Below are 27,500 nucleotides of genomic sequence, written 5' to 3'. Positions count from 1 at the left end.
TTTTACAAACACTGACATTTATTACTGTAGATATGGCTGACAGGCAGGATGGCCGACGTGCACTCATCTCCAAGCCGTCTCGCCTGGGTTTGAATCCTGAGCCAGCTATCAACTGCCATCCTGGTGTTTCACAGGCAGGGTGATTCATCAATGTTTGTGCCGTCCCTTGGATGGACGTTAAACTGGGCGTCACATCTGCCAGGTTTAGTTGGTGTGCGTTAAAGATTCAACGGTGTCCTGCGCAAAGTGTAGGCGAGCTATCACCGGCTCCATGGCCAAATTCCAAATTCCTGCCCTGACCAAGATTGTTACTGAGTCACTGCTTCGGCGGCACCAACGCTCTGCAGTGTACGATGCATGATGATGATGATGATGATGATGATGATGATGATGATGATGATGATTAATGATGATGATGTAAAATATATAAAATAAATAATTCACAGAATGTGTTTAATATGTCATTATTTTTCATACTTCCACAATCTGTCGAACATGTCCTGTAGTTTAATTTATTTATTTATTTTTTTCTTTCTTTCACAGAATATTAAATATCTAAGTTGCTTAATTTTCATCTCTCTCCCAATGTATGAAATTAAATGAGTTGCTAGCATTTTTCTAGCATTGCATTGCTCGAACAACTAGCATTGCTCGTGCGGAGGTTATGTTTTCACCCCTGTCTGGTTGTCTGTTTGTCAGCAGGATATCTCTGAAAATTATGGACGGATTCAGACGATATTTCGTGGAGAGGTTGGGTGTGTGACAAGGAGGAATTTATTAGATTTTGGTAAAAAAAAAATCTGGATCTGGATACTATAGAAAAAAATTAAAATTTTGAAAGTTATTTTTCACCGTGAAGAGATGGGGACAAAAGCGATATAAGGCAGGATATTTCAAAAAAGTTGGGGATGGATTATAACAAATCTAGGTGGATGGGTTGGTTATGTGACAGGAGCAAGCAGATTCGATTTTGGTTCAGGTCTGGATCCAGATCTGGTCTATCAGTGGAACACAAACGTAAACTGTTCAGCCTGGCAGAGGGATGCACCCTACCGAGTCCCTTTTTAGTTCTTAAAGTCTCAGTCTCAGTCTCAGTCTCAGTCTCAGTCTCAGTCTCTCTCTCTCTCTCTCTCTCTCTCTCTCTCTCTCTCTCTCTCTCTCTCTCTCTCTCTCTCTCTCTCTCTCTCTCTCTCTCTCTCTCTCTCTCTCTCTCTCTCTCTCTCTCTCTCTCTCTCTCTCTCTCTCTCTCTCTCTCTCTGTTGTGCCGCTGAGCCATTTAATAGGACTGAATAATTAATGCATAATTAAACAAATGTGATGACGACCTCATCCTTCCATGCAAGATTCTTTATGGACAACCAGATGCACACCGAGCCTCCCTCCCACACCAAGAGTCTTTCTCGCCAGTTACTGTAAATAAAGCAGACAAGTCACATGATGTCCCTTCCTGGTTTATACCTGCAACAAAATGGCCCCGTTGAGCTTTCTGAAAGAGAGAGCTTTGAAATGGGAGAGCAGATCTCTTTCGCCCATTGTTTCTCCCTCTCATGAGTGGAATACTCAGCTCCGATTTAAAAGTTGATAAGTATCATCACACATTCTTCATTCAATACTCTAGTCAAATTTAAAGTGACTGCTTCCTCAGGTGTTTCATGTAAAGGTTCAGCCAACCAATCGGCAAGCGCACAAGCTTTAGTATGTCCTGTGAGCTCGTGAAGATAACCAGCTTGTCCTTTTGAAATAGCGGAAATGCCATTGCCATGTTATGCGGAATGACCCTCAAATTGCCTAACCTTCCTTTCCTCCCCCTCCCCACTTCTCCATTCCTTCTGCAATATAGCCCTTTAATGTATTCCTCAGCATGTTTTGCAAACCACGTTCGTGTCCCCAAACCAATGCTCATCTCACGTATGACCTCCCTTCTCCAGTGGGTGAAAACTCCACCTTCCATTGCTTTTTTTTTATATTCTCACCTATCTCTGCCATCACCCTGCACCTGTTCAAGTCTCACATTTAATCTAGGCCATCTATTTTCTACGGAAGCACAAGGGGGATGGAGAATATGTGAAATGTTTGGAGATAAAATTTAGGAGGTTATGGAGCACACAAATGGAAGAGTAAAGTGATGGAGCACATCTGGGGGAGTTTTGAAATGCCACCATATTTATGTACATACAAGGTGTATAGGATAGACCCTTATGAGAATGTGATCTGGTGATAAGAGAACAATACCAATTTTCCTTTAGACCCCCCCCCCATCCCCCCATGATGGTTGGTGTTAGGGTGGTGGGCTTTGGATCCGAGGGTCCTGAGTTCAAATCCCGCTCAGCTGTTGAATTAATACTAGGTGAGGTTAACTCAGCCTGTCATCCTTCCGAGGTCAGCAAAATGAGTGCCAGCATGCTGGTATTCTGTGTCGGAGTGGCGACCCATCCAGGATTGTGCCCAATAGCCAAGGAGACTGCTTAGGCAGCACCGACGCTCTGCACAGAGTATGGTCCCAATCTCCTCCTCCTCCCATGACAAACAAAAAGGACAAAGCTTGAGGAACCCAAATCAAGTATTCAAACACAGGATAGGTAACTTCCAATTTGAAAAGCACCTGCTCGTCGTGAATGTCAACATGGTTTTCTTATTTACTCTTTTTGCCTCTGCATGTCCATTCTGTTTCTCACGCAGCATTACGCAGCTCTGTGGCCCACCATGACCAGAAGAGGAAGCTGGAGAGGTCCAAGGTAAGCCTGTCGATTCACTCTTTTGGGGTCATCTATAGACAGCACAACACCTCAAATTATCCCTCATGGCTGGATGAGCAGTAAATGTTTCCTTCCTTGTTTCCAAATGCTCTCACGGCGGTGTAACGTAGGGTTACACCAAGCAGTGGCGGATTGATGCACGGGCACACAAGGCCCGTGCCCAAGTCCCCGAGCTAAATGAGGGCCCCGGGGAAAATATATTTGGTGTTATAAAAATGTTTATACCAGATCTATCACTACAATATTACGTTTGCAGACAATACTTCATAATACAAAAATTATACAACTGCACTGTGGTCACAGCCTGCGAAAAAAAAATCTGGTAATGGGTCGATAGCGAAACTGGCATTTAAAGCACGGTTAAAATATGAACTCAACACCTCTCATCCGTGTCAACCTCCGCCACGGTTATATCAGAACGAGCTGATTTGTCACACTGTTACGGATAATTATTTAACCCCCAATATGGGGCCGTTCAAAAACTACGTAACTATGTTTTTTTTTTACTAATCAATGTAAATTAATAAACGAAACAATTGCAAGTCTGTTGGCAAATTTAAAAAAAAAAAAAAACTCATGTTCCAAAATGCAACTGACTTGCAATGTCATCGGTCAGATGGCAGTTTCCGTTACAATTAACAGGTAGTTTAAAAAAAATGGTTGGGCAATACTTCGGTGAGAGATCAAAGAGAAAGGTGAAGCAAGCGAAGGAGGCTAAAGGAGTTCCTTGGTTAAAAAAAAACATACCGACCATAAACCATTATTTCAAGGAGAAAGAGAAACGAGAAATGACAGACGATGGCAACGCCGCTTCGGGTTCGGCAGACGTGACTGTTTTGGAGATTTTGGAGCTGATTGCTCAGTTTGATCCTTTTCTTGCAGATCACATTGCTAAATTTGGATGGAAGGGTAAAGGTGGTACTTCTTATATGTCCATCAGCAGAAAATAATAAAACAAGACCTTTGAAGTTGAACAAACCAAATTTATGAACTCAGTGTAACAATGAATGGAGTCTATGTATTAATGCAATTTGATGCATTTGTGTTTTTTGGAGGATGTTTTGGGCCGAAATACTTTTTTGTGCCCTGGTCCCCCCAAAAAAGTGCTAATCCACCTCTGACACCAAGTCACATTACCAAAAACAATTGTATTTATTTATATCAAATGCATAATGGACAATGTGAATTAGAATTGTTGATGAGAAGAGAGTTGGTTGGTTGACTGAGTGGACGTACATCCTTCAGACTGAGGACTGCTTAAAGCGCAAGCTCCACAGTCGCCCTGCACGCAGCGAGCTCCTTGAGAGGCACATCTTGCAAGGTGGGAGGTGGAACCAAGTTTGCTGAAGTTGGGTAGAGTGTGTGATGTGATGGAGATAATGTAGTTTTTAGACTCAAGAGAAATGGCCGGTGTCTGATGAAGTAATTCAACCTTGTTGTTCTTCTTCGTGTAGACCTTCAGGATTGTTGTGTTGTTGAATGCCTTGCCAACAAAATGTTTTAAAAACTTTTTCCAACTTCTCTCTTCTTATATTCCTCTCCATGGTCTCAAGCTCATAGTGTAGCTGTGTACACCTTACGTGTACAACAGGGATGTTGGAATATATTAGCGTGCTTCAACATTCCAAAGATTTTAGAAGACGATGGGCAAATCAACAGTGTATGGGATTTGACTGAACATGGGATCCCTGCATCATGCATCATCATGCATCACGTGCCCAGGTGCGAATGACAAACAGGCTGCCCAAATTCCTGACCGAATTCAACATTCCGTTAGGTGATTGCCTATCAAAGTAACCAGTCAGGTTGGAGTTATCGAGAGCAAGTCTGGAAGGAATGAGGAGCACGTGGCAATTTGAGGTTGATGCAAGAAAATAATACAAAACAGCTTTGCTTGTATCACAAAATAATATTTGTACTTTGGGGCCATCGATGTATTACTTGTGAAAATGAGTTGGACTGAAGAAGGGAGGGTGATTAATTGAGGGAAGGATGAGAACGGGGAGAATATGAGAGATAAATGAGACTCGTGGGTGTTTTAGGAGTGGGTAAATGGAGTTGGAAGGAGATCAGAATTTTGAGAGAGGAAGAAAGGGGTCTTTATATGGGGAAGTATTATTCAGCTATATTTGCATACATCGTACACAGCTTTCTCCCAAAGCAGTTGTAACTACCAGTAAATACTTTAAAAGCTGCAACACAACAGGTGAACTAAATATGATTTTGTCAATCTGTAAGGAGAGCTTGAATGGTCTCCTGCTTTTGTTCTCTGTGGTCTCAGGTGGGTTTTTTGAAGCTTTAACTGAGTTTGCCCCTCCTTCTCCTCCTTTATGTGCAGCACAAGGCTGCAGGTAGCATCATTGGCTGAGGGCACAATGCTCCTATTACCAGTACACTGGTACTCATTTAGCCAACCTCAGAAAGATGACAGGATGAGTCAACCCCACCTGATGTTAATTCAATGGTGAAAAGGGGCTCAAATTCCAAATTCCAACCCTAAGGTTCCAAGCCAGCCATCCTAATTGCTAAGCCAACACCAGGCTTAGTTTGTCCCTATTGTCACTTTTTCCTTTATTCATGCACTATTACTATATTATCCAAAGAAACCCAATCACAACCTGAATTTAGAGAGGAGAGCACGAATGGAACCCAAAACCAAGTCCAAAATCAAACTGCTTAGTATCTGCTTTGCAAATATCAGAGGAGTTTAGGGAAGTTTCTCTACCATCCTGTCCTTCTTACAGTTGAACTATCCTAATCTACTTGCCCTTTGTGAATCCCACCTCAATAGTGCAGTATCATCCACATCTCTCTATGTACCCTGCTAGGTCCTCCATAGATTTGATTCTCCTCCTTCCCATGGACTCTGTATTTTTGCAAAGGCCTCCTTGCTTCTTGGTCATGCGGTCACTCTTGAGGATGAAGCATATAAGTTCATGTCCCTCCACCTCTCTTTACTATATTCCACTACCTACCTTTACTTCTTGTATAGATATCCATCATCAACCAATTGTGCCATCTTTGATGCTGTTTCTGAAAGCATGGACATGGCACTCTCGTGACACCTAGCAGCTGACATAATTGGTCTTTGGAGACTTTAATGCTCATCACAAAGAACAGTTGGTCCACTCTCATGCCACTGATGCTTCTTGTTTCAGTGCTTATAAATTTGATGTGTCAAATGACCATACTCAGATAATTTCATCTCCCACCCAAATTCAAGACTGTGCTACTAATAATAGGTAGCTTCATGATCTGTTTTGTGCTCAAATCCTAGGGATTGCACTGCCAAGATTTTGGCTCCTCTTCGAAATTCAGATCATGCCAACCTTGAAGCCCAAATAACTTGCTCCTCACCATCCACTATCACCCATCCATTTCATTGCAATGTTCTCCAGTATGTCAAGGCTGTCTCTGGAATACCTTTCAATCTTTCCTAAGGGATATTCCCTGGAAATCAGTCTTTTGCCTAAGCTCTTCTGAGGCAGCCACTGAGGTCACTGAATGGATTCAAGCTGGCATGGAGCTCTTCATTCCTGCTCGGACCTATCAAATGAAACTTTGCTCCCAGCCTTGATTCACTCCTGCTTATGCCACTGCTATCTTTCATTGAAACCAGTTCTTCCATTGGTACCATATAGTTGGGTCTGGTGAAACTCATCATCTTTTTCAACTTGCTAGTAACCACTGCAAGAAAATTCGAGCTGAAGGTAAGTCGAATTACTCTAAGTCCGTTTGTAACTATACTTTAACACAACACCTCGGCTCCAGACACTTTTGAAGAGTTCCGAACAGTGTTGTTAACCAAAATCCATCAACAGTCCGTCTCCTTTTCAATGGTCCTGAAGTCCTTTCCCCTCCTATTCATAAAGCCAACATCTTTGCTGAGCATTTCACTGCAAACTCCACACTTGATGGCTAAAAATCAATCGTTGCCAACTTTGTCCCTCCCGTGTGGACATTAATATATCCACTGTCATTAGCACTCCTCAGAAAGTTAGGAAAGTCATCTGAGAGCCGGACATTTCAAAAGCTACTGTGTCAGATCATATCCCGGTAATTGTCCTGAAGATGTGCCTACCAGAATTATCCCCTATTCTCTCAAAATTGTACAACCTATGCCTATCAAAGTTATTTTCCCCACCATGCTGGAAGTTGACCTCAGTTGTACCTGCATTTAAAGAATCTGATCCATGCAACTATAGGCCGATCAGCCTTCTTCCCATTACGAGCAAAGCATTTGAATGCTTTATCAACCAGCAGCTTGTGACTTTCCTGGAAGACCACAATCTCCTAAATGACGCTCAGTATGGATTCCCTCATTTCCGATCTACTGGTGATGTTCTTCACCTCATAACTGAGCACGTGATCCAGGCCCGAGACCAACCGGCATGGCGAGGCCAGACTTGTAGCCCTTTATATCTCTAAAGCTTTTGATGAAGTTTGGCAAAAGGTTCTCATTTACAAGCTAAAGTCATTTGGTATCTCTGGGCCTCTGCTTGCATAAACTCAGACTTGTTCACAGATCGCCAAATTTTTGAGTCGCATGAGGGTCAATCTACTGCAGCCCAAAACATGAATACAAATGTTCCCCAGGGCTCTGTTTTGGGGCCTTCTTTGTTTCTGCTTCACATAAATGACCTGCCCAACAAAATTTAATCTTAGATAGCCATTTATGTTGATGACTCAACCCTATACACTACTTTTCCTGACTCAGGGCCTGCATCACTCTGCCCTAAGGCTAGCGTCAATCTAAATCAGGACTTTGAGAGTGTCAGTAACTGGGGAAAAAAGACTGATTCATCAGCATCAATCAAATAAAAAGATGTACCTGCTATCCATGTCCAAGTCAAGATCCCCCTCTTTTCATAACCTGGTAATGGACCAAACACCATGAAAAGAACTGCATGGCATCTGTCATCTTGGTCTGGACATCACTTCTTGCCTTTGTTGGGATAAGTACATTTCTGGCATTGTCAAAAGAGCCTCCCAGCGACTTGGCTGCTTGTATCGGGCTCACTGATACTTCCTTCCTGAGGCCTAGCTCCACCTGTACAATACCACCATATGTCCAGTGATGGAACACTGTAGTCACATCTGGGCGAGTACTTCAACTCATCTTCTCTCCCTTCTTGACAGAATTCAACGATGAGTTGTTAACCTGGTAAGCCATGATCTGGCGTAATCTCTGGAACCTCTCTCGGTTCGACGCTCCGTGGCCTCTCTGTGTCCCTTCTACAGGTACTGTAATCGAAGATGCTCAAAGAGCCTTTCACTGCTTGTCCCTCCTTTACATACTTTCACACGCTCTACACATTTGGCAGCCTCTGCGATCTGCACACACCCACACTGTCTGTGTTTGTGTGGTCAACACAGTATGATATTCCTCCAGTTTTTCCCACACACTGCCAAACTCTGGAATTCCCTACCAGCATCCTGTTTCCCAGCAACATACAACCTTTCCCAGTTTAAGATAGATGTGAATAGGTATCTCCTTTCCCAGTGATGCCCCTTCTCACAATTTATTTTTGTATCCCCCACCTTAGAGTGGCCTTAAGACCTTGTGATGGGCAAACTCCCCCATAAAAAAACAATTAAACATCACCACTGATGCATATTGAAGGACATCCTTATTTTATATGACCATTCCAGAATCACTAACTGTGCGAATCTTCTTAAGAATCTGTAAATGAGTGAGTGTTGAAAAGTCTTTGGCACATTTGTACCCCCATGAAAGACCACTTCGGTGCTTTGATGGCCACAGACTCAGCATTGCAGCTGAAGCAGAAGAGAACACGCCTTGCCGAAGAGCTCAATGAGAAGATCTCACAAAGGCCTGGTCCCCTGGAGCTGCTCCACAAGAATATACTGGCAGTTCCAACCCGGTCATGCGACACACGTAAGCTAGTTTTAGTTCACTTTGAATTGTTTTCATTATTGATGACTTTGAGATTGTGCTTTTGATTTGAGGCATGTCACAGAAATGTTCATGGCCATTTGGTAAAGTACGGCACAAAACAATTATTGGGTTATCAGGAAGCTATAGGCCAGCCATGTAGGTGTAAAATTGTCATTATGTGCAACACACAAGTATGATATAAGAATACGGTAATATTTTCTTGATGAGAGGGACACAAAAACTTTGAGTACCATACTACTCTTGGAGGTCGACGGTTCAAACCCCGGTCGAGTCAAACTGAAGACTTTAAAAATGGTACATGCTGCTTCCTTGTGTGACGTTCAGCATTTAGAAGGTTAAGAGCATGGACAATCCCCATTGGTTGGCATCCATGTGGAGGATCCATTCCTCCTAAGGAGATGCTCTGCTGATTGCGGTGAGAAATGTGGAACCATTGTTTTGATGTCGCTGGTACCCAGAGTGCCCTGGCAAGTGACTGTACTTCCCCCAAAGCTCAGTGGATGCGTGTTGTCTCGTCGAACAGTCTTGTGTTGTGTCTCGTGTGTGTGCGGGGGTGGGGGGGGCAGCTTCATTACAAACCTTATATCCTGTTTCAAAAATAATTCTAAGTTGTCATTGTCGATGTCATCATCGTCGTTGTTTCATGACCAAAACTTAATGACCAGAAGATTAGCCAGGGAAGGTTTTTGGCCCAAGTCTTTCACATACCTGCCAGCCCAGCCTGATGTTTGACGACGTAGGTTAGAGCATCTCCTTCTACTTCCTTAGCAATCCTATTGAAGAAATTCAGTCACAAACGTTTGGCCATCACTATCAGTCATGATCTTTCTTGGGCAAATCACTATCTAAGTTCACCTCCAAAGCCTGTCATGTACTGGGCATCCTCCATCATGCAAAATCTTTTCTTGGCATACCTGATCACTTTTATTCACCTACTAGGCCTTCATCCACAGCTTCATGGAGTATTGCTTTCCCCTCTGGACTGGAGCCCCCATGTCTCACACCTTTCTCAGCTTTTTGATGCCACGGAAACCAAAGCCTTCAAAATCATGTTTAGTTTCTGGGCCTATCACTTTCACATCGCATGCAGAAAGATCAGTGGTCTCCATCTTCAACCTTTCTGTTCTTGCACCCTTATGCCCCTTCCACGCCCCCATGCTCCCAGGTTTCTGCAGGATACATGCAGTTTGCTCGTGATACCTTTCCAGTAGAAGTCCCAAAATCCAGACTCACTAATCACCTCAACTCATTAGTTCCTCTTTTTCCCCTCTTGTGTAACCAACTTTCTCAATCTCTGCAATCTCATTCTTCCCTCCAAGGCTTGAAGATGGCTGCTCACCACCATCTCAGGTCACTCCCCATCCAATCCACAACCATAATCTTTTGTACCCCATTACCCCACCCCAAGTCCAGCTCTTTCTAGTGTTCCAGTTTTTCTTTCCACTTCTGTGATTGAGGGTTGAGGCTGTATCCATCTTGTTCGCCCCACGTCTTCTCCCCTTTGCTCTCATTCTTCCCCATAACCCATATTTCTCCAAGAAGTCCACCTATGTTTTGTCTCTCAACCTTACTGTTGGTGTCCCAACCTCTCTTTCTTGTGTTCTTTTCGTTCTGTTACATCCTGATATTTTCTGTGTTCTTGCTCCTGCATGAGCTTCGACAGTAGACAACTAGAGGGGGAGCACTCGGTGGAGTGCAAAACCTCCACCGCCAATACTGCTTGGTCACTCAAGTGCACCTGATATCCTATTCATTCAATTTGACATCAACAGTGCTCACAGAGTTATAGTTTGCAACTTTCCCTTTTACTTTTAACTTTTACATACTCAATTCATTCGTCATAACTAGATTCCTTGAGACAGAAATTGATTTTACGTGGGTATATCCATCTGAAGTTCCAAAATCAGCCGCAATTATAATTTTGGCATGTTTTTTGTTGGAAATCACTGATAACATGTAGAAATGCAAAAAAAAAAAAAATTTTCAAATATTTTTTCAAAATGCCTGCCATAGCGGCCATATTGGATTTTGGACCAAGTCCAAAATCTAATGGCATGATCCTTGGACCAGACCGAATCCCCCCACCAAGTTTCGTCGAAATCCGTCAAGGAGTTTTTTCCGTAATACTGTTCACAAACAAACAAACAAACAAACAGAAAGGGGTGAAAACAGTAACCTCCGATCTTCGATGGCGGAGGTTAATAAAGAGCAGGAAGTTGGAATTTGGCCAGGGTGCTGCAATAGCTCACCTCCACTTTATGGAGGACAGCGTGCGGTCTCCAATGTCCACCAGCTAATCCTGGCAGACAGGAGTCCAACTTTAACATCCATTGGAGGGACAGCAGACACATTGATGCCTGCCCCTGCCTACAAAACACCAATACCGTATATCAGTTTATCACTAATCCAGCTTTTGCTCTGATGCAGAGCTCATGCTCAAAACATCAACCGTATCTTCTTGCCAATGGCAGTAAGCATGCTGTAATCAACCTCTCGGTGATAAAATTCAGCAAAGTAAACTTAAACTGTGAAATTGTGTGCAATGGTGTTCTGTACCATGAGCAAATCTGACAGGAAGTGGAAATACTATCAAAACATTCGGGATAAAACCAAAATGGCAGCCAAAATATTCACTTGTTCCGTGTAGCAGAGCTATATCATTGAGTGTTTTATGAAAGGAGAACATCAAACAAAATGACATTCACAGGAAACTCAATTTTGTGATGCATGTCTATCATGTATGGTGTACCAAGTTGAAAAGTGCCTGCGAATTGGTGAGAGGTCTTGAGGATTCCCACATGCAACCAACTGTGATCACTTGAGCGAACATTAAACACACTGAACAGCTGATCTGCTGATTTTGAAGACTCACCTGATTGTTGTCTCGAAGTTGAAGAAGAATTTGGAGTCGGTGTTGTAAGTGTATAAACAATATCACTTAATGGAGTTCAGTATACTTTGTGTAAGGTTGGTCCCAAAGGACCCCAAGTTTGATTAAAAGGCAAAACTTGTGGCCATTGAATCAGAGCTCCTGAAATGCTACTTGAAGGAGGGAGATGATTTCTTGAAGACTTACCAATGATGAGATCTGGGTCCATCATTTCACACCAGGATCAAAGTGAACCAGTATTGAGTGGAGGCATTCTTGGTCAGGTCAGGTCAGGTATGGGAGCATGTGCCAGAACAGCGCGTCACTGCGTCCACTTTCCGCCGGTACTCCAGGGGCCTCCATCTGGCTTTCCCCCAGGCAGATGCAGGGCCCATCCCCATCTCCTTGAGATGCTGGTCAACCTGCTGCAACCACGAGGCACGTAGTCGGCCATTTGGCATCCTCCACTCACGAGATTCCCTCACTGAGAGAATCTGGTGAGCAGGATCAGCATCAGGAAAACAAGTCACATGTCCATACAGCCGCAACTGATGCTCATGGACCATGCAGGTAACAAATCTCATCTGAGTCTCTCTCAGCAACCGCTCGTTGGACACAAAATCTGACCAGCAATAGCCAAGGATTCTATGAAGAGACCCGGTACCAAAGGAATTAAGTCTCCATCTCAGATCCTTGGTCAGAGTCCAAGTCTCGCATCCATAGAGCAAGAAAGGAAGCACCAAGGACCTGAAGACTCGGACTATCGTCCTCCCGCACAGGTACCGGCAGCGCCACACCCCATGATCCAGTGAATCCATGACTCCCCAGACCTGACCCAGATGTCTATTGACCTCTGACTCACAGCCAGCAGAGACATGAATATCACTGCCAAGGTAAGTGAATCTCTCCACTACCTCAACATCCTCACCACAAACAGACACAGACAGGACAACAGCATCCAAGATGTCATTGAAAGCCTGGATCTTAGTTTTGACCCAAGAAACCTGTAATCCCAGCGGCTCCGACTCCTCATTCAGCACCTCGCGGGCCCCCGAAAGGATATCTAAAGTCTCCGCAAAGATGACTTCATCATCTGCGAAATCAAGGTCCGAGATCTTGACATTCCCAAATGATGCACGGCAGCTTGATCTTTCCGCCATCCTCCCTAAAATCCAGTCCATACAAGTGCTGAAAAGTGTGGGGGCCAGTACACACCCCTGACAAACTCCAGTAACAACTGGAAATAAGTCAGAGATGGCACCACCACACTTCACAGCACTCTCAGTACCAGAGTCGACTTCAGACATCAGATCGATCAGTTTTGCTGGCACCCCACGAAGACCAAGAATCCTCCAGAGGACATCCCGATTCACTGAATCGAACACTTTACAGAGATCAACATAGGCTGCAAGCAGCCCCTGCTGAAACTCTCATCTGCGTTCGGTGAGGACACGAAGAGCAAGGATACGGTCAATCGTTGACCTCTTTGGTGTAAAGCCTGACTGCTCTGGACGCTGGTGCTCAAGCAGATGGTGGCGAACCCTATCAAGAATTATCCGAGCAAAGACCTTGCCCGGCACTGAGAGCAGCGTCACCCCTCGGTAGTTGATGCAGTGTTGGCGATCACCCTTCCCTTTCCAGAGAGGGACAACAAGGCCCCTCTTCCAATCAGTTCGGATGATGCCTGTGTTCCAGGCAGAGCACAAAACTGCATGCAACGACACGAGTGCAGCATTTCCACCAGCCTTGAGAAGTTCAGCATGGACGCCACAGATCCCTGGAGCTTTACCCTGTTTCAACCGGTTCACCGCAGCCCGTGTTTCCACAAGCGAAGGTGGACCACAGTTGATTGGAGGGTCAGCAACAGGGATTGTAACACCCTTGACGTCCAACTCGACAGCTAGTGGATCAGCCTGGTACAACCGCTCAAAGTAACCGGCCCAGCGGGCCTTCACTTCAGACTCCTCTATCAAGAGCCTACCACTCCCTGCTCTAACTGCAGTGCTCCGAGGGACGGGCTTGGATGAACGCAATGCGCGAATTCCCCTGTAAGCGGGATGAGAATCACCTGTCCACAGGTGATGCTCTACCCCCCTCACAGATTCCTCGCACATAGGCCTCCTTGTCCACCCTTAGTGCACGTACAGTTTTACGCCTCAGCTCCCTGAACAGCTCAGCTCTGCCATTCAGCCTGGCCCTGCGACTCTGGTCAATGGTATCCAGTCTCCCTTGAGAGAAAAAATTCTTCTTTGCGATGCGGTGAGTTCCAAGACATCCACCGGCAACATCAAGGACGGTGGTCTTGAAGGCGCTCCACAACTCTTCAGGACCCCCAAAGCACCCAGACACCCCAAATGTCCACTCAGCCTGTTCGCAAACTCCTCAGCTACTCTCTCATCCCTGAGCTTGCCAACATCCAGCCTTGGCTGGGATGGTACCATTCTCCAGGATTTAAGGTGCAGCTTTAGAGTTGCTACAACAAGCCGGTGGTCAGTATTGAGGAACTGAGCACTCCGGTAGACCCTGCAGTTCTGGATCATCCTCCAGTGACCGTCAACGAGGACATGGTCAATCTCCTTTGCCACACCGCCAGCGTTAGAATACCAAGTCCAGCAATGAGCTTGTGGGCGCTGAAACCATGAACCAGCCACCCTAAGTCCATGACTTCTTGCAAAATCAAGGAACTTAGTGCTATTCTGGTTCATAGTTCCTGACCCATGGGGACCAACACATGTCTCATAACCATCCCTATCAGTTCCAGTCAATGCATTGAAATCCCCCAAGACTAGAAGTGTATCTCGTCTGGGGCACTGATCAACCAGACTCTAGCATGGCGTAGAATGCATCCTTCACGTTGAGGTCACTCGCCTCAGTCGAAGCATAAACAGAGACCAGGGAAATGACACCTAAGGAGTGATGAATCCTTCGTCTCATAATACGCTTGTTGACCTGTTACCTCAATTTTCATTGGGGTCAGCTTATTGGACACAGCTACAGCAACTCCTTGGGTATGATAACCATCAGAGCGACCAGACCAATATTAGGTGTAACCACCCACCATTATCTCGCCGCAATCCGGTCTCTGAACCTCAGAAAGTGCTGCAATACTGATGTCCAAACGCTTGAACTCAGGTGATAACAGAGACAGGTGATCATCTTCTCTTAGGGATAGGACATTCCAGGCACCCACCCAAAGGGACCACCTCAGGTTAATCCAAAGAGACCGCCGTCTGGTGGACGACACCTCAGCACCACTCCGACACACTCTCCTGCAATCTGACCCAAGGATGTTACCCCATGGTTTCCCTCCTTTCATCAATGATTGGGGGTCCCGAAGGCTTTGCCCCAATCCCATCATCCAGTGAGCTGCCCTGCGAATGGAAGCTGCACAGGAGGTACTCCCACGGAGTACAGGAGGTACTCCACAGGAGGTACGCCTGCCACCAACCTCTTAATAAAAAGTAACGTAACTGCAGGAGGACGTCCGCAGACACAGTTGGGCACAAGATATGGATGGCCGTTGGCTCACAAGGAGATCCTCCGCCCTTTGACAGGTTTTGTTTTTAATCCTGCTGGGTGTCCATATCCAAACACCCTCCTCACCAGAAAAACTGGTGGGGGAGACGGTTTCGTCGCCGACAGCCCGATCATGGAACAGGGTAGTACAGGTTTACATGGTACCTGTAGCAGGTCACAAATCTCACCTGACCTGACATGGAATTGGTGAGATTCTTGGTCCCCGCCCCATAATGTATTTGATGTTCAGCCATCAACCGAAAAGCTTACGACAAAAGTATTTTGGGACCCTTATGGTTTCATTTTTGTGGAATTTCTTCAACGTGGGATCACTGCGAGAGATTGAAAAGTAAAAACAAATAATAAGGAGCCTGGCCAGGTATGCTGTGTCATGGCCGATCATTACTATGCAATAACACCCAACTTCACACAACGAATGTGACAACAACTCCAGCAGAGATTGCTTGGGAAGTTCTACATCATTCCCCATACAGTCGAGATTTGTCAACTTTTGATTTAAGGCTCTTTGAATCACTCAAAGAACATATGAATAGCATTGTTCACAAATGACTAGCCATGCCTATCCATTGCTTTGCTGATGGGTTTAATCAAAAGACAGAATGTTGCGCTTCACAAACATATTGCATATCTATCTGTGAGTATCAATGAGGATGCAAAATAAAGTGAAACGTAATAAAGGATCTTTTACAACACGTAGTTGGAGTTGTTGCTGCTACTGTCGTCATGGCTATGGTTGTTTGTGTGCTACTTCCATGTGGGCTACTATTTTTTTTATCTTTTTCTATTGCTTCGAGAAGTTTTACTGTATATAATTGAATGCACTCCTTCCATGTCCGCCATGCTTGATTCTAAAGGGTTCCTGCTGTCATACCATTGGAACCGATAGATCAAAGCTCCAAGTCCTACTTCTTCCTCTTCCCTCCTTTAAAAACAAAATATTTTTGTGATTAAATGGACACAAATTTTTGTTCCAAGTAAATCGATTATTAGTTTTCCAACAGTATCGTTTTTATTAGTTTATGACAGCAAGTGGAACCCTTTAAAGCTGGAGAGTTCATAGAAGACCTTACACTGTGCAGTCTTGAAAAAAGGAAGAAAAAAAAAAGGTCTTCTAAAGTCATTGCCAGCTTCTACACCACCCTATCTAACACATTACATAGTTCTTCGTATCTGTTGTTTGTGTCCTTTATGACATCCTTAAAAACAGTAAATTTGCTGTTAGGAATGATTTTCAATTTTGTTTGACTGCCAGACAGGCAGTTTTGTGTTTTTATTAGTGCCAGCTAGACAGAGATTTGGCAGAAATATCCATCACGTCAAGTAAATGTGCACGCATACATACATGCACATGCAATCACACACACAGTAACAGATGAAGCCGTCAAAGTATAGCAAAAGTGACCACAACAACTGTCGTGGATATGAGTTGTGAAGTTCCAAGACATCCTGAATACGACACAGATTTCCAACATGACAAAGACTTGTCAATTTGTGATTTCAATCTCTTTCGACCACTCAAAAGAACACCCTAGTCTCATGCACTTTACAAATGACAAAGAGTTTTCAGAGCCCATGTTATGAAATGACCGCGTACCCATCCCAAAATTGCTAAAGCACCTGTCCTGAAATTATACTCATCAAAGCACGTATCCTTTGAACTGCTGCTTTCCTGTCCCGAATATTTCTGTAAAGATGGAATCAAGGTGCCACCACATTGCTGGAATAAGTATGTGCATGTAAATGCGGGAATACCTTGAGAAATAGGTGAAGTTTCATCAACCCCATTGCACTGTACTTTTTGATTTCCATAAATATTTATTCCACATCAACCTTGAACTACCCTCATATTCTAAATTTTCTTTGAAATGTATATTATATATTCCAGAAAATAATTATATTAAAGTATCTGTACTGTGTTAAATACAATACAGTAACAACATCTGGATTACACTTTCAAAAACGACACAAAAGTACTTTGATCATAGCATTGCCATCAAAGTCAAAGCAATCAAAGAGTTTGTGGAGGTAATTTTAGAAGTAATTGGAAAACCTTCAACTCAAGGGATTAATTTGTTGAAAGATAAATGGACCAAGTAGTGTATTTATTTATGTCCAGGAAACATTTAAAAGTAGTCTTCATTTCCTTTGGAAAAACTTTTTCTTTTGTGAAACAAATGACCAATTCCAAATATCGTGGCTTCTTGTTGATGCCAAATATCACAGAGGATCTCAACTGGAGGCACCAAACCAGCCGGGCGGTAGTCTGGAGGTATTGAGGTTAACCAGCAAGAAGTTGTTTGCCAATGACACTTCTGTTGTCCTGTCTTCATATCTCTCAGAAATATCTCCTCTTCCTATATTTTGTGCAGACTGTTTACAGGAAGAGAATGAAAGCAGTAATGGTTCTCCACAGACAGTGACCACACCCGAGTTATGTCCAGTGAGTAGGACCTCCTCCATCTCCTTTCCACAGGTGCCAAACTAGTTTTGAAATCCTCGTTTAACTCTGCTGTTTCCATTGCTCCACTTCACATTCCTACATTTTCAATGTCCATATTATTTCAGAAATTTCATGGAAGAATTTAGCTTTGTGCTCAATCATGATTGGTTAACTCTTCGTTCCAGATTGGTTTCTTACTCGTTCCTGATATGTAGATCATTAGCTCCGGGTGGGTTTCTTCGTCGCCCCCAATTTGCTCTATTCTATCTCTCAACTCTTCATTTTCCATTCACCCAACACAGGACACATCAACTGAGACCACAGTTTCCCAACCCAAGTCTTCCTCTTCTAAGCAGTCACGTCTTATCAAGGTAATATCTTCGTTTGGACCACAATATAATTTATTTATTCTCACTTTTACCACTCACACCTTATTCTAGCAGCCATTGTTGATAACAGATTGCAATTGCTTGGTGTTTTTATCTTGTCCTTAAACAGCAGAGCTTATCTCGTGAGGCTTTGTCAGGCCGCTTCCCAAGGCCCAGGAAGAACAAGGAATCTCGACCAAAGGAACGCAAGCTGAAGTACCACCAGTACATTCCACCAGACCAGCGCAGCACCACGGGGAGACCTAGCCACAGAACATCAGCGCCAGCCATTGCTTCGGCCTATGCCCGCATCCTGCAACAACAGCAGATGTTCCTGCAGCTTCAGATTCTGTCACAGCAACAGCAGCGAGAGGTGGTGCATCATCCCTGCCAAACTGAGCCCACTAATAACATTGAACAAGCTCACAGCAAAGTGGTTGAACCAACTGGCACTAAAGAACTGAAGATTATCAAGTGAGCACGATCGATCTTTCTTTAACGTTGGGATGTATTTTCCTGCAAATTTATTCATTGATAGCCCATATATGTGTACTTGAATTAAATTTTTGGTGGACTCGTGGCAAAGACAGCGAATTGGCATCGCTAAGATTCTGGGTTCAAATCCAGCTGAAGGTGGGAGTATTTAACCAGCCTCGGTGATGTAATCGTTTGAGCGTCTGCTCTAAGTCTGGGAGGTCCCGGTGGTTCAAACCGCGGCAAAGTCATACCGGAAACTTTAAAAATCGTACCTGCTGCTTCCTTACTTGATGTTCATCATTTTAAAAGGACAGTGCATGAACAAACAAGTATAGATCAGTCATAATAATGCAGATTTCAGTGGGCTTAATGCCCTCCTCCTGTATTGAAGTTCCTTGTCAGGGAAATTATACTATTTAGAAGTTGTATTCTAAACTTCTAGAAATGTCTTTACTCTCAGGAAAATTTCTATGTCATCAGTTTGTTGGGGATGCCCAGGAGGGGTGTGGGGGAGGGGGGGGGTCAATAACTGGCAAATGAATGGCCTTCAGGGAGGGGGTACATCTTCCTGCCCTGCCTGGTCAAAATGCCAATTTACACATCATGGTTGACTCTTAATGCCCCCAGTGCAAATTAGGAGAGGTACAAGAATACTACCTAAGGAAAGGCAGTGCTTCTCAAAATCTCTTAAGATTAAATGGTAGCATTTTTTCCTTTGAGCTGTTTTGTTCAGACTTTCATATTGTTTTACGCACAGCTGAATTTAAAGCAGTAGGGGCATATATGGGGGGGGGGGTGGGTGAAGGGTGGAATTTGGAGCACACCTTCGTTTGGCGATGATCTTAATCCATATGTCGAATTTGCAACTGTGTGGATGCAAAGGGTGTCCTGTTATTTTCATTTAATACCAGAGTACACATTTAAGCGTGCCGATATTTGAGTAGAATAGGGTAAGTAACTTAACCAACTACAATTAAGAAAATAAAGCTACTAAAATAAAAAAAATCTAAATCTTGGTTAAATGGCTTGGTGAGGTATACTTTGGTGTTGAATGAAAATATTACTTTAATCTCTGGCCTTAGGTTTTATTTGCTGAAGAATCCCAGCATCTTTGGGTTTCCGGCTTGAAGGCAAAACTGATTTTCACAAGTTTCAATTATATAATTAATTTTCTTGACTCTCTGTGTCAGGACAGAGCCAAAGTCCTGGAGCTCACCAGGCCACGAGGGTGAGGAGACGACGGATGCTCAAAGCCAACCTGCTGCCCTTCCAATTAACCTCCATGAAATGCGGGTATGCAATGAACCCTCTTCATCATGTGTTTCTTTTTGTATACGTGATCGAGGTTCGGGGGGGGGGGGGTGGAGGAGAAGAATACAAGCTACACACAAGCTTAATGAAACACAGCAAGAATAAGAAGAAGAAGGGGAAAGCAGGGTGAAACAGAAAAGGAATAAACCATCTGACAACTAACAAACGAGGTGAGGGAGAGGGTGATAAAATCAAAATAACCTGGGAAAAGGAAGTGCTTGGGAATGGGGTCATTTGGGGTAGAAGAGGTCATGAGTATGGATGGGGTATGACCTGAAGTGGTGAGTTTGACAAGAAGAGAGTTATTAGAAGACCGTTTGCAGCCTTCATAAACCGAGGAGTGACAGAGCCAAGAAAGGGAAGAGGGTGCAAGACCAAAAAGGAGGTGGTAGAATACAGAAATGCTGCCAACCTGTCTGTCATGCAAAAGTAACGGGCCGAAACACTCATCTTCGTCAAGGGAGATCCCAATGATTTTGAGGGCCTTGCTTTCCATGGCATCAACAACAAGGTGTGAGTTAGGGGTGCCAGCTCAAAGGGGAGAGCAGTACTCCATCAAGCTGCGAATTAAGGCCTTGCAGGTGGATAATAGTTCATATTGGCCAAGAAAAGGCCATGGATCATGGAGGATACCCAGTCAATGGCTGGTTTTGGAGGCCATCTTGGAAATATGGCTTTCTCAAGAAAGATCATAGCTGAAAGTGAGGCCCAAAAGTTTGATTGACTTAACCTCTTCAAGTGGTTTGTCCGGGAAGTAGATGGGAGGGTTTGCCCAATTGTCCTTTCAGAGAGACAGGATGAGTGTATGGACAGACAAGAAGGGTTGAAAAACATATTCCAAGTGTAAAACCAGCTTGACAGGCAAATTAGGTGAAAGGATCTTGTTGAGGATTTAACGCTGAATACGGGAGTGGAGGAAGTCAGTGATCCATGTGTGGAGTTGGTCTTGCATGCCATAAGTAGAGATTTTGAAGATCAAAGCAGGATGCCAGACTGCATCAAATGCTCGACATATGTCCAAATAGAGATATGTCCCTAATCCGTTGTCTCAGATTGGGGGCTTCCATCCATTGTTGGGAGAGTAGAAGCAACATGTCCAGGGTAGAATGACTGGGTCTGAGCTCAGTCCATTGGAGAAAAGGAAAGATTTGATGTCAACTGTAATGATAGATCCACGACCTTGCTTATAGTGGGAAGCAAGCTATTAGGCCTGTATTTATGAGGATCCATTTTTGCACCATGTTTGTGTTTTCCAATGATGTTAGCTAACTTCCAGGTAGATAGAAACTGGCCCAGAGAAAATGATTGCGTGAACAGCGCAGAAAGAGGATGAGCAAGAGCAGCAGAGTAGGTTTTTTGGACACGTGCACCGATGCCGTCTGGGCCTGTCATAGAATCGGGTTTAGGTTTGCCAGAAACCCCTCCACCTTCTCAAGTGAGAAAGACATAGTATATAGGAGCAGATGGGTGTAAGATGGTAGGGTAGCTGCGGATGGAGCGAGGGATTGTGTTTGGGTTTGAGGAGGAGTTGGGTTTGCATAAATACTACGGAGGTGAAACCTTTTTGTCCATTCACTATCCCAACCGTATTTTCGAAAATTTCTCATTTCCAGTGCCAAAGGAAAGTCTACACCCACTTTAAAATTTTTCACCTTTTGTTGCCTTATTGCACAGAATTAAATTACAATTAAATCAGACTTTTTACACCTTTACTTACACATCGTAACCCACAACTTCCAAGTGAAAAAGAAATTCCACAAATTTCAGAAAATTCAGAAAAAATACAAAACTAGAATATCTTGATTGGATAAGTGTCCACCCCACTGAGTTAATATATGGTGGTCGCACCTTTGACAGCATTTACAGCTGTGAGTCTGTTAGGATAGGTCTCTACCAACTTCCCACGCCTTGATTAGGCAATATTTGCCCATTCTGCTGCAAAAAACTGATCAAGCTCAGTCAAGTTGCATGGTGAGCATTGATGGACAGCAATCTTCAAGTCATGCCACAGATGTTTGATTGGATTTTGGTCGGGGCTCTGACTGGGTAACTCAAGAACATTTATCTTTTTGTTCCTTAGCCATTCCAGTGTAGCTTTGGCTGTGTGTTTTGGGTCGTTGTCATGCTGAAAGGTGAACTTCCGTCCAAATTTCAGCTTTCTTACAGAAGACAGCCGGTTTTCCTCTTGGGAATTTTATGTATTTTTCTCCATGCATTTTTCCTTCTATCCTGACAAGTGCCCCAATCCATGCTGATGAGGAACATCCCCAAATATGATGCTGTCACTACCATGCTTCAAAGTAGAGATGGTGTTCCTTGGGTGATGTGCTGTGTTGGGTTTGTGCCAAACGTAACGTTTTGCATTTAGGCCAAAAAGTTCCATCTTGGTTTCGTCAGACTACAATTTGGCACTTGGCTTCAGAAACTCTGGAGTGTTTTTCTGCATACCTCAAATGGGACTCAAAGTGGCATTTTTTGAGTAATGGCTTCCTTCTTGCCATGCTACTGTACAGGCCAGACTTGTGGAGTGCTTGAGATATTGTTGTCACATGCACACAATGACCAGTCTTTGCTAGAAAGGCATGTAGCTCTTTCAAAGTTGCCATTGGCCTCCTGGTGGCCTCTCTGATCAATCTACTCCTTGCTTTGTCATCCAGTTTGGAGGAACGGCTTGATCTAGGCAGAGTTTTAGTGGTACTATACACCTTCGACTTCTTAATGATTGTCTTGACTGTGCTCCAAGCAATATTCAAGGCCTTTCAAATATTTTTGGACTCATCTCCTGATCTGTGCCTTTCCACAACTTTATCCCAGAGGTCTTTTGAAAGCTCCTTGGTGCTCATGGTTGAGTCTTTTTTGTGAAATGTACTTCCCAGCAGATGAAACCGACAGAAACAGCAGATTTTATTCCGAAATAATCAGAATCATGACAATTTAACACAGGTGGAAGCCAATTAACTTGGTGTGTGATTTTTGAAGGTGATTAGTTACACCTGAACTATTTCACAATTGCTTTTATAAGGTCAGGTCAGGTATGGGAGCATGCGCAGGAGCAGCAGATCACTGCATCCACTTTCTGCTGCTACTCCAGGGGCCTCCGTCTGGCCATCCCACAGGCAGATGCCTGGCCCATCCCCATCTCCCTGAGATGCCGATCAACCTGCTGCAACCACAAGGCAAGTGGTCGGCCCATTGCCCTCCTCCACTCACGAGGATCCCCGCTGAGAGAATCTGGTGAGCAGGATCAGCGTCAGGAAAACAAGCCACATGTCCATACAGCCGCAGCTGACGCTCATGGACTATGCAGGTAAAAAATCTCATTTGAGTCTCTCTCAACAACCGCTCATTGGACACAAAGTCTGACCAGCGATAGCCAAGGATTCTTTGAAGAGATGTTACCAAAGGAATTAGGTCTCCGTCAGCAACCGCATGTTGGACAAAGTCTGATCAGTGAGAGCCAACCATTCTTCGAAGAGACCTGGTACCAAAGGAATTAAGTCTCCATCTCAGATCCCTGGTCAGAGTCCAAGTCACCCATCTGTAGAGAAAGACTGGAAACACCAAGGAACTGAAGACTCAGACTTTCATCCTCCTGCACAGGTACCGACAGCACCGCACCTCATGATCCAGTGAATCCGTGACTCCCCAGGCCTGAACCGAGACATCTACTGACCTCTGGCTCTTAGCCAGCAGAGGTATGGATAGCACTGCCAAGGAAAGCGAATCTCTCCGTGACCTCAACATTTTCACCACAAATTGGTGCAGACAAGATGGCAGCATCCATGATGTCATTGAAAGCCTGGATCTTCAGTTTGACCTGAGAAACCCAAAATCCTAGTGACTCCAACTCCTCATTCAGCACCTCAAGGGCCCCAACAGAATAAATGGAGTCTCCGCAAAGATGACTGCATCATCTGCGAAATCAAGGTCAGATATCTTGACATTCCCAAACGATGCACCGCAGCTTGATCTCTCCAACATCCTCCCCAGAATCCAGTCCATACAAGCGCTAAAAGTGTGGGGACCAGTACACACCTCTGACGAACACCAGTAACAACTGGAAATAAATCAGAGATGGTATCACCACATCTCACAGCACTCTCAGTACCAGAGTACAGTTCAGACATCAGATCGATCCGTTTTGGTGGAACCCCACAAAGATCAAGAATCCTCCAGAGGGCATCCTGTGTTTTTCTTGTCTTTTGCGGAATGAATTGTTTTACGGTGGCCGGAGTGCAAATCCTGAAACCACCATTTGAAACAAAGTAACGCAACTGAGGGAGGACGTCCACAAACACAGTGGGGCACCAGATATGGTTGGTCGTTGGCTCACAAAGAGCTCCTCCACCCTTTTGGGGGTATATAAGGGCGGTGGACACTTATCCAACCAAGATATTCTAGTTTTGTATTTTCAATTAATTTTCTCAAATTTGTACAATTTGTTTTTCATTTGGAAGTTATACGTTACGATGTGTAAATGAAGGTGGAAAATGTCTGATTTAATGAAATTTATTTACAGGCTTGAAGGCAACATAAGGTGAAAATTTTGAAAGGGGATGTAGACCTTCTATCAGCACTGTACCTCATTTACTTTTAATTTATTTGCCTTCCATTATTCACCTATATATATATATATATATATATATATATATATATATATATATATATATATATATATATATATATATATATATATATATATATATATATTTGTTGTAATTTATCTTACCTTATTTTTGTGGACCTCTCAAGCATGTCATTCTTTCTGCAGGTATCTGAACTCCGACAAGAACTACGCACCAGAGGCCTTCCAGTGTCTGGTACGAAGCCAGCCCTCATGGAACGCCTTCGTCACACGCACTCCCTCCCAGTCCCCCTACGTGTGTCACTCCGACGTGGTACTGCAGACTCAGGAGGAGCAAGCTGTGGCAGTTCAAGCTCCTCTCCACAGCCAATCTCACCGGCAATGTCAGATCGTTCTTCTGTGCCCAGCTCTGACACCACAGAAGCCTCTCTCTCACCTTTGGCTTCTGTTCCAGTAGGAGGCAATGGCGGAACAGGAATTAATATGGAGCAAAGGTTAGGTGATCAGCGAGATCGGCTCTTGATTGAAAAGCACCGTAAAATTGAAGAACTCATGCGCCTGTTGGAGCTAGAGCAGCAGCAGGCTGAGGAGTTACGATGTCAGATTGAGCGTGAAAAGAAAGGACATGGACTATTGCCCTCTCAGATGGACCATGTCAAACCCAGTCTTTCCCCTGACTCTCAGACATCACCACTGACGACTTGCACCGATAGCTCAAGCACCTGTGAAATACCTGGCTCACCTCAATCATTCAATACATGCTCATCCCTCCTTAATGAGATAATTAATTCTCCCTGCCACTTTCCCTCCGTGCTCTCAATCAAAAAGGAACCTCCACAGAGTCCTCCAGAATGTCACTATTCTCAGGCAAGGCCGACGGTTGATTTACATACCTGTCGGCCTTGGGTCGAGGAATTAGAACCAAAGAATGAACCTTGGAATGAAAACTCATTACTTGCAGAGTCAACAGTCCAGTTACCATTTGGAGCTTCAAAATCACCTGGACTTCCAGGAGTGTTTGCATTTCCCAGCTCTGTGCTGCCCACGGGAAAGGCTCCCCCATCATACGATGATGCAATACGGTATGCCAAGCTGCAACTTCCACAGGTAAGTGCATGTTCTCAAACCTTTGCTTTTCTCTGTCTCTTGCAACTCTTTTACATTTAAATAAATATCACAAACCCTCTAATCATCGTTACAAATCCTTAATTCGTGCTCGAGAAAAAATAATGTTTAGCATATCTTCATGTCGAAAAATAGGCTGACAGGATGGCTCTAGGTACGTGTAGTCGTTGCTAAGCTGTCTAGCCTGGGTTTGAATCCTGATCCAGATATAAACTGTCATCCTGGTGTTTCACAGGCAGGGTGATTCACACAATGTATGTGCCGTCCCTTGGATGGACAGTAAATTGGTGTCCTGTCTGCCAACATTTGTTCATGGACATTAAAGATCCAACAGTTTCCTTCACAAAGACTAGGCAAGCTATTGCTGGCACCCTGATCAAATTACAAATTCCTTCCCTCACCACTGCCACTACCCTGCAGCATTGTGTTGCATACAAACGAAGAAGATGATGAAAGGTTTCCTTTAACATCTGCATTCCACTTACATTCCTTTACATAAGTTTTTTGGGAGGAAAGCATGCAAAGGAAATGCATTCTCGCAGCAAAATAAGATCCAAATTGAAACTGTTGAACTGAGCTTCACATTCAGGCTGTCCTTTGCTTCGGCTATGAAGCCAACCTTCTTGTGTACCGGCATTTACTTGTGGGCGTTAAAGATCCTCTGGTGCCTTTCAAAAAAAGAGTAGGCCAGAGTGTGGTGGAACCCAAGCAAAATTATTTCCTGACCCAAATCATCCCTGTAAAAGCAATGGCATATTGTCCAGTTTGCACCCAAAGAAAACTGCTTCAGCAGGACTCGCCCTCCAATGATGAATCACACTTTTCAGGTCAGATATAACCCAAAAGCCTACTGTTGCAAAACATATGCTTGTATGTTTTGGGTCAACATAAATGCATAAAGGACAGCCAGCTTGATGCTGTTTTGCTGGTATTGCACCTGGAGGGAATTTTCTTCAAATTTGGGTCCAACAGACAGAGATCTATCCAAATGACCAGATAATTCAGAGGTGAGCTCCTTACGAAGTAAACTGTGCCGATCTGAGCACCACTCTTGACTCAATTATGCAGTGAAGGAGGCCCATACTATTCACGGTGTTGGAGCACTTTTTTCCCAAGACAAATTTTTTTGCCAATTTTCCCATAGCCTACATGTAACATCGGCCATAGCAAAAAAAAAAAAATCCCAATTATTGGCCGATGGAATCATGTGCACCTAAATTGTTTCACCCAAACCAAAAATTCCCGTTGAAAGGTGTTGACTTGAGATCCATTGTGACCAAGACCGACTCTCAGGATGTGAGCTCGTCTAAATGCGAGCTTTGCATTTTGTGCCTGCTTTATCCATGCCATGAACCGATCGCTATTTCATCGACCGCCATCCTGTGCACTTTTTGTGTGAGTTTTGCAAAAAAAAATTGCACTTCAGGACTTGCAGTTTAAAAATGGAGAAGACCATGAAAACTCTTTGTTGGAGGGGTGAGGATGGGAGAAGGGAGTGGGAAAATTTACATTCCTTGCGAGAAGGTGTGCATTGACGGTGCCTCAAAACCAGCTTCGACAAGTGGATCAAAAATATGTCAAGTTGGAAGAAAACAACATTTCATTTTCTTCTGTATGGATTTTATAAAGAAAACTTGTTCGCTCCTCTTTCAGCCTCCCCCTGTAGGATAGGGGTTGTCGGGTTTGTTTCTACAATTAGTGCCCCCCAATTTTTAATGATACCTCAAAGTTTCTTAGACCACCAAGAATACTAAACCACCATTTAGAAAAAAAAAATTCTTCTTTTTTTTCTGCCAATGTCCGAGCTACATCTCAAAATGAAATTTCGCATCAATAACGGGAATACAAAGTATGTGGTTATGACATTTTTTTGGCCTTGACCTAATTTTTAAGATCATGACCTAATTATCGAAATTTTAACATTTTTCAGCATTACTCGACTAAGATTTGTCTGATCAGAAAAATATTGCCCTCTCTATAATCACCTTGAAAAAGGCGCATTTACGCTTAATTGACATCATTCCCTCTGGGTTAAAGATCAAGGTCAAACAGCGGTCTGAATAAAATTACGCATTGTTTTTGTCATCGCTCAGATTTGCCATTGCGGAATCT

At 43.8% G+C, this 27,500-nt stretch overlaps 1 protein-coding gene across 6 annotated transcripts in view; it reads left to right on the top strand.

The window, feature by feature from the left end:
* The window catches only part of LOC147009711 (myocardin-like), a 55,483-nt gene that overhangs the window by 24,955 nt on the left and 3,028 nt on the right, over positions 1-27,500 (top strand). For 3 of the 6 annotated variants that reach the window (XM_085860950.1, XM_085860948.1, XM_085860953.1), the window contains 8 exons: positions 2,680-2,735; positions 4,002-4,077; positions 8,521-8,655; positions 17,452-17,555; positions 17,825-17,893; positions 18,021-18,364; positions 19,558-19,660; positions 24,450-25,370. In XM_085860950.1, the coding sequence (XP_085717076.1) occupies positions 2,680-2,735; positions 4,002-4,077; positions 8,521-8,655; positions 17,452-17,555; positions 17,825-17,893; positions 18,021-18,364; positions 19,558-19,660; positions 24,450-25,370 (1,808 nt within the window). The remainder of the gene's footprint in view (positions 1-2,679; positions 2,736-4,001; positions 4,078-8,520; positions 8,656-17,451; positions 17,556-17,824; positions 17,894-18,020; positions 18,365-19,557; positions 19,661-24,449; positions 25,371-27,500) is intronic. The other 3 variants (XM_085860952.1, XM_085860951.1, XM_085860949.1) reach the window with 3 other exon arrangements.

The sequence above is a fragment of the Eptatretus burgeri genome, chromosome 17 (genome assembly GCF_056783735.1).
Source record: "Eptatretus burgeri isolate ZD-2024b chromosome 17, Ebu_testis_v1, whole genome shotgun sequence".
NCBI lineage: Eukaryota > Metazoa > Chordata > Myxini > Myxiniformes > Myxinidae > Eptatretus > Eptatretus burgeri.
This window is presented reverse-complemented; position numbering and strand designations above follow the sequence as displayed.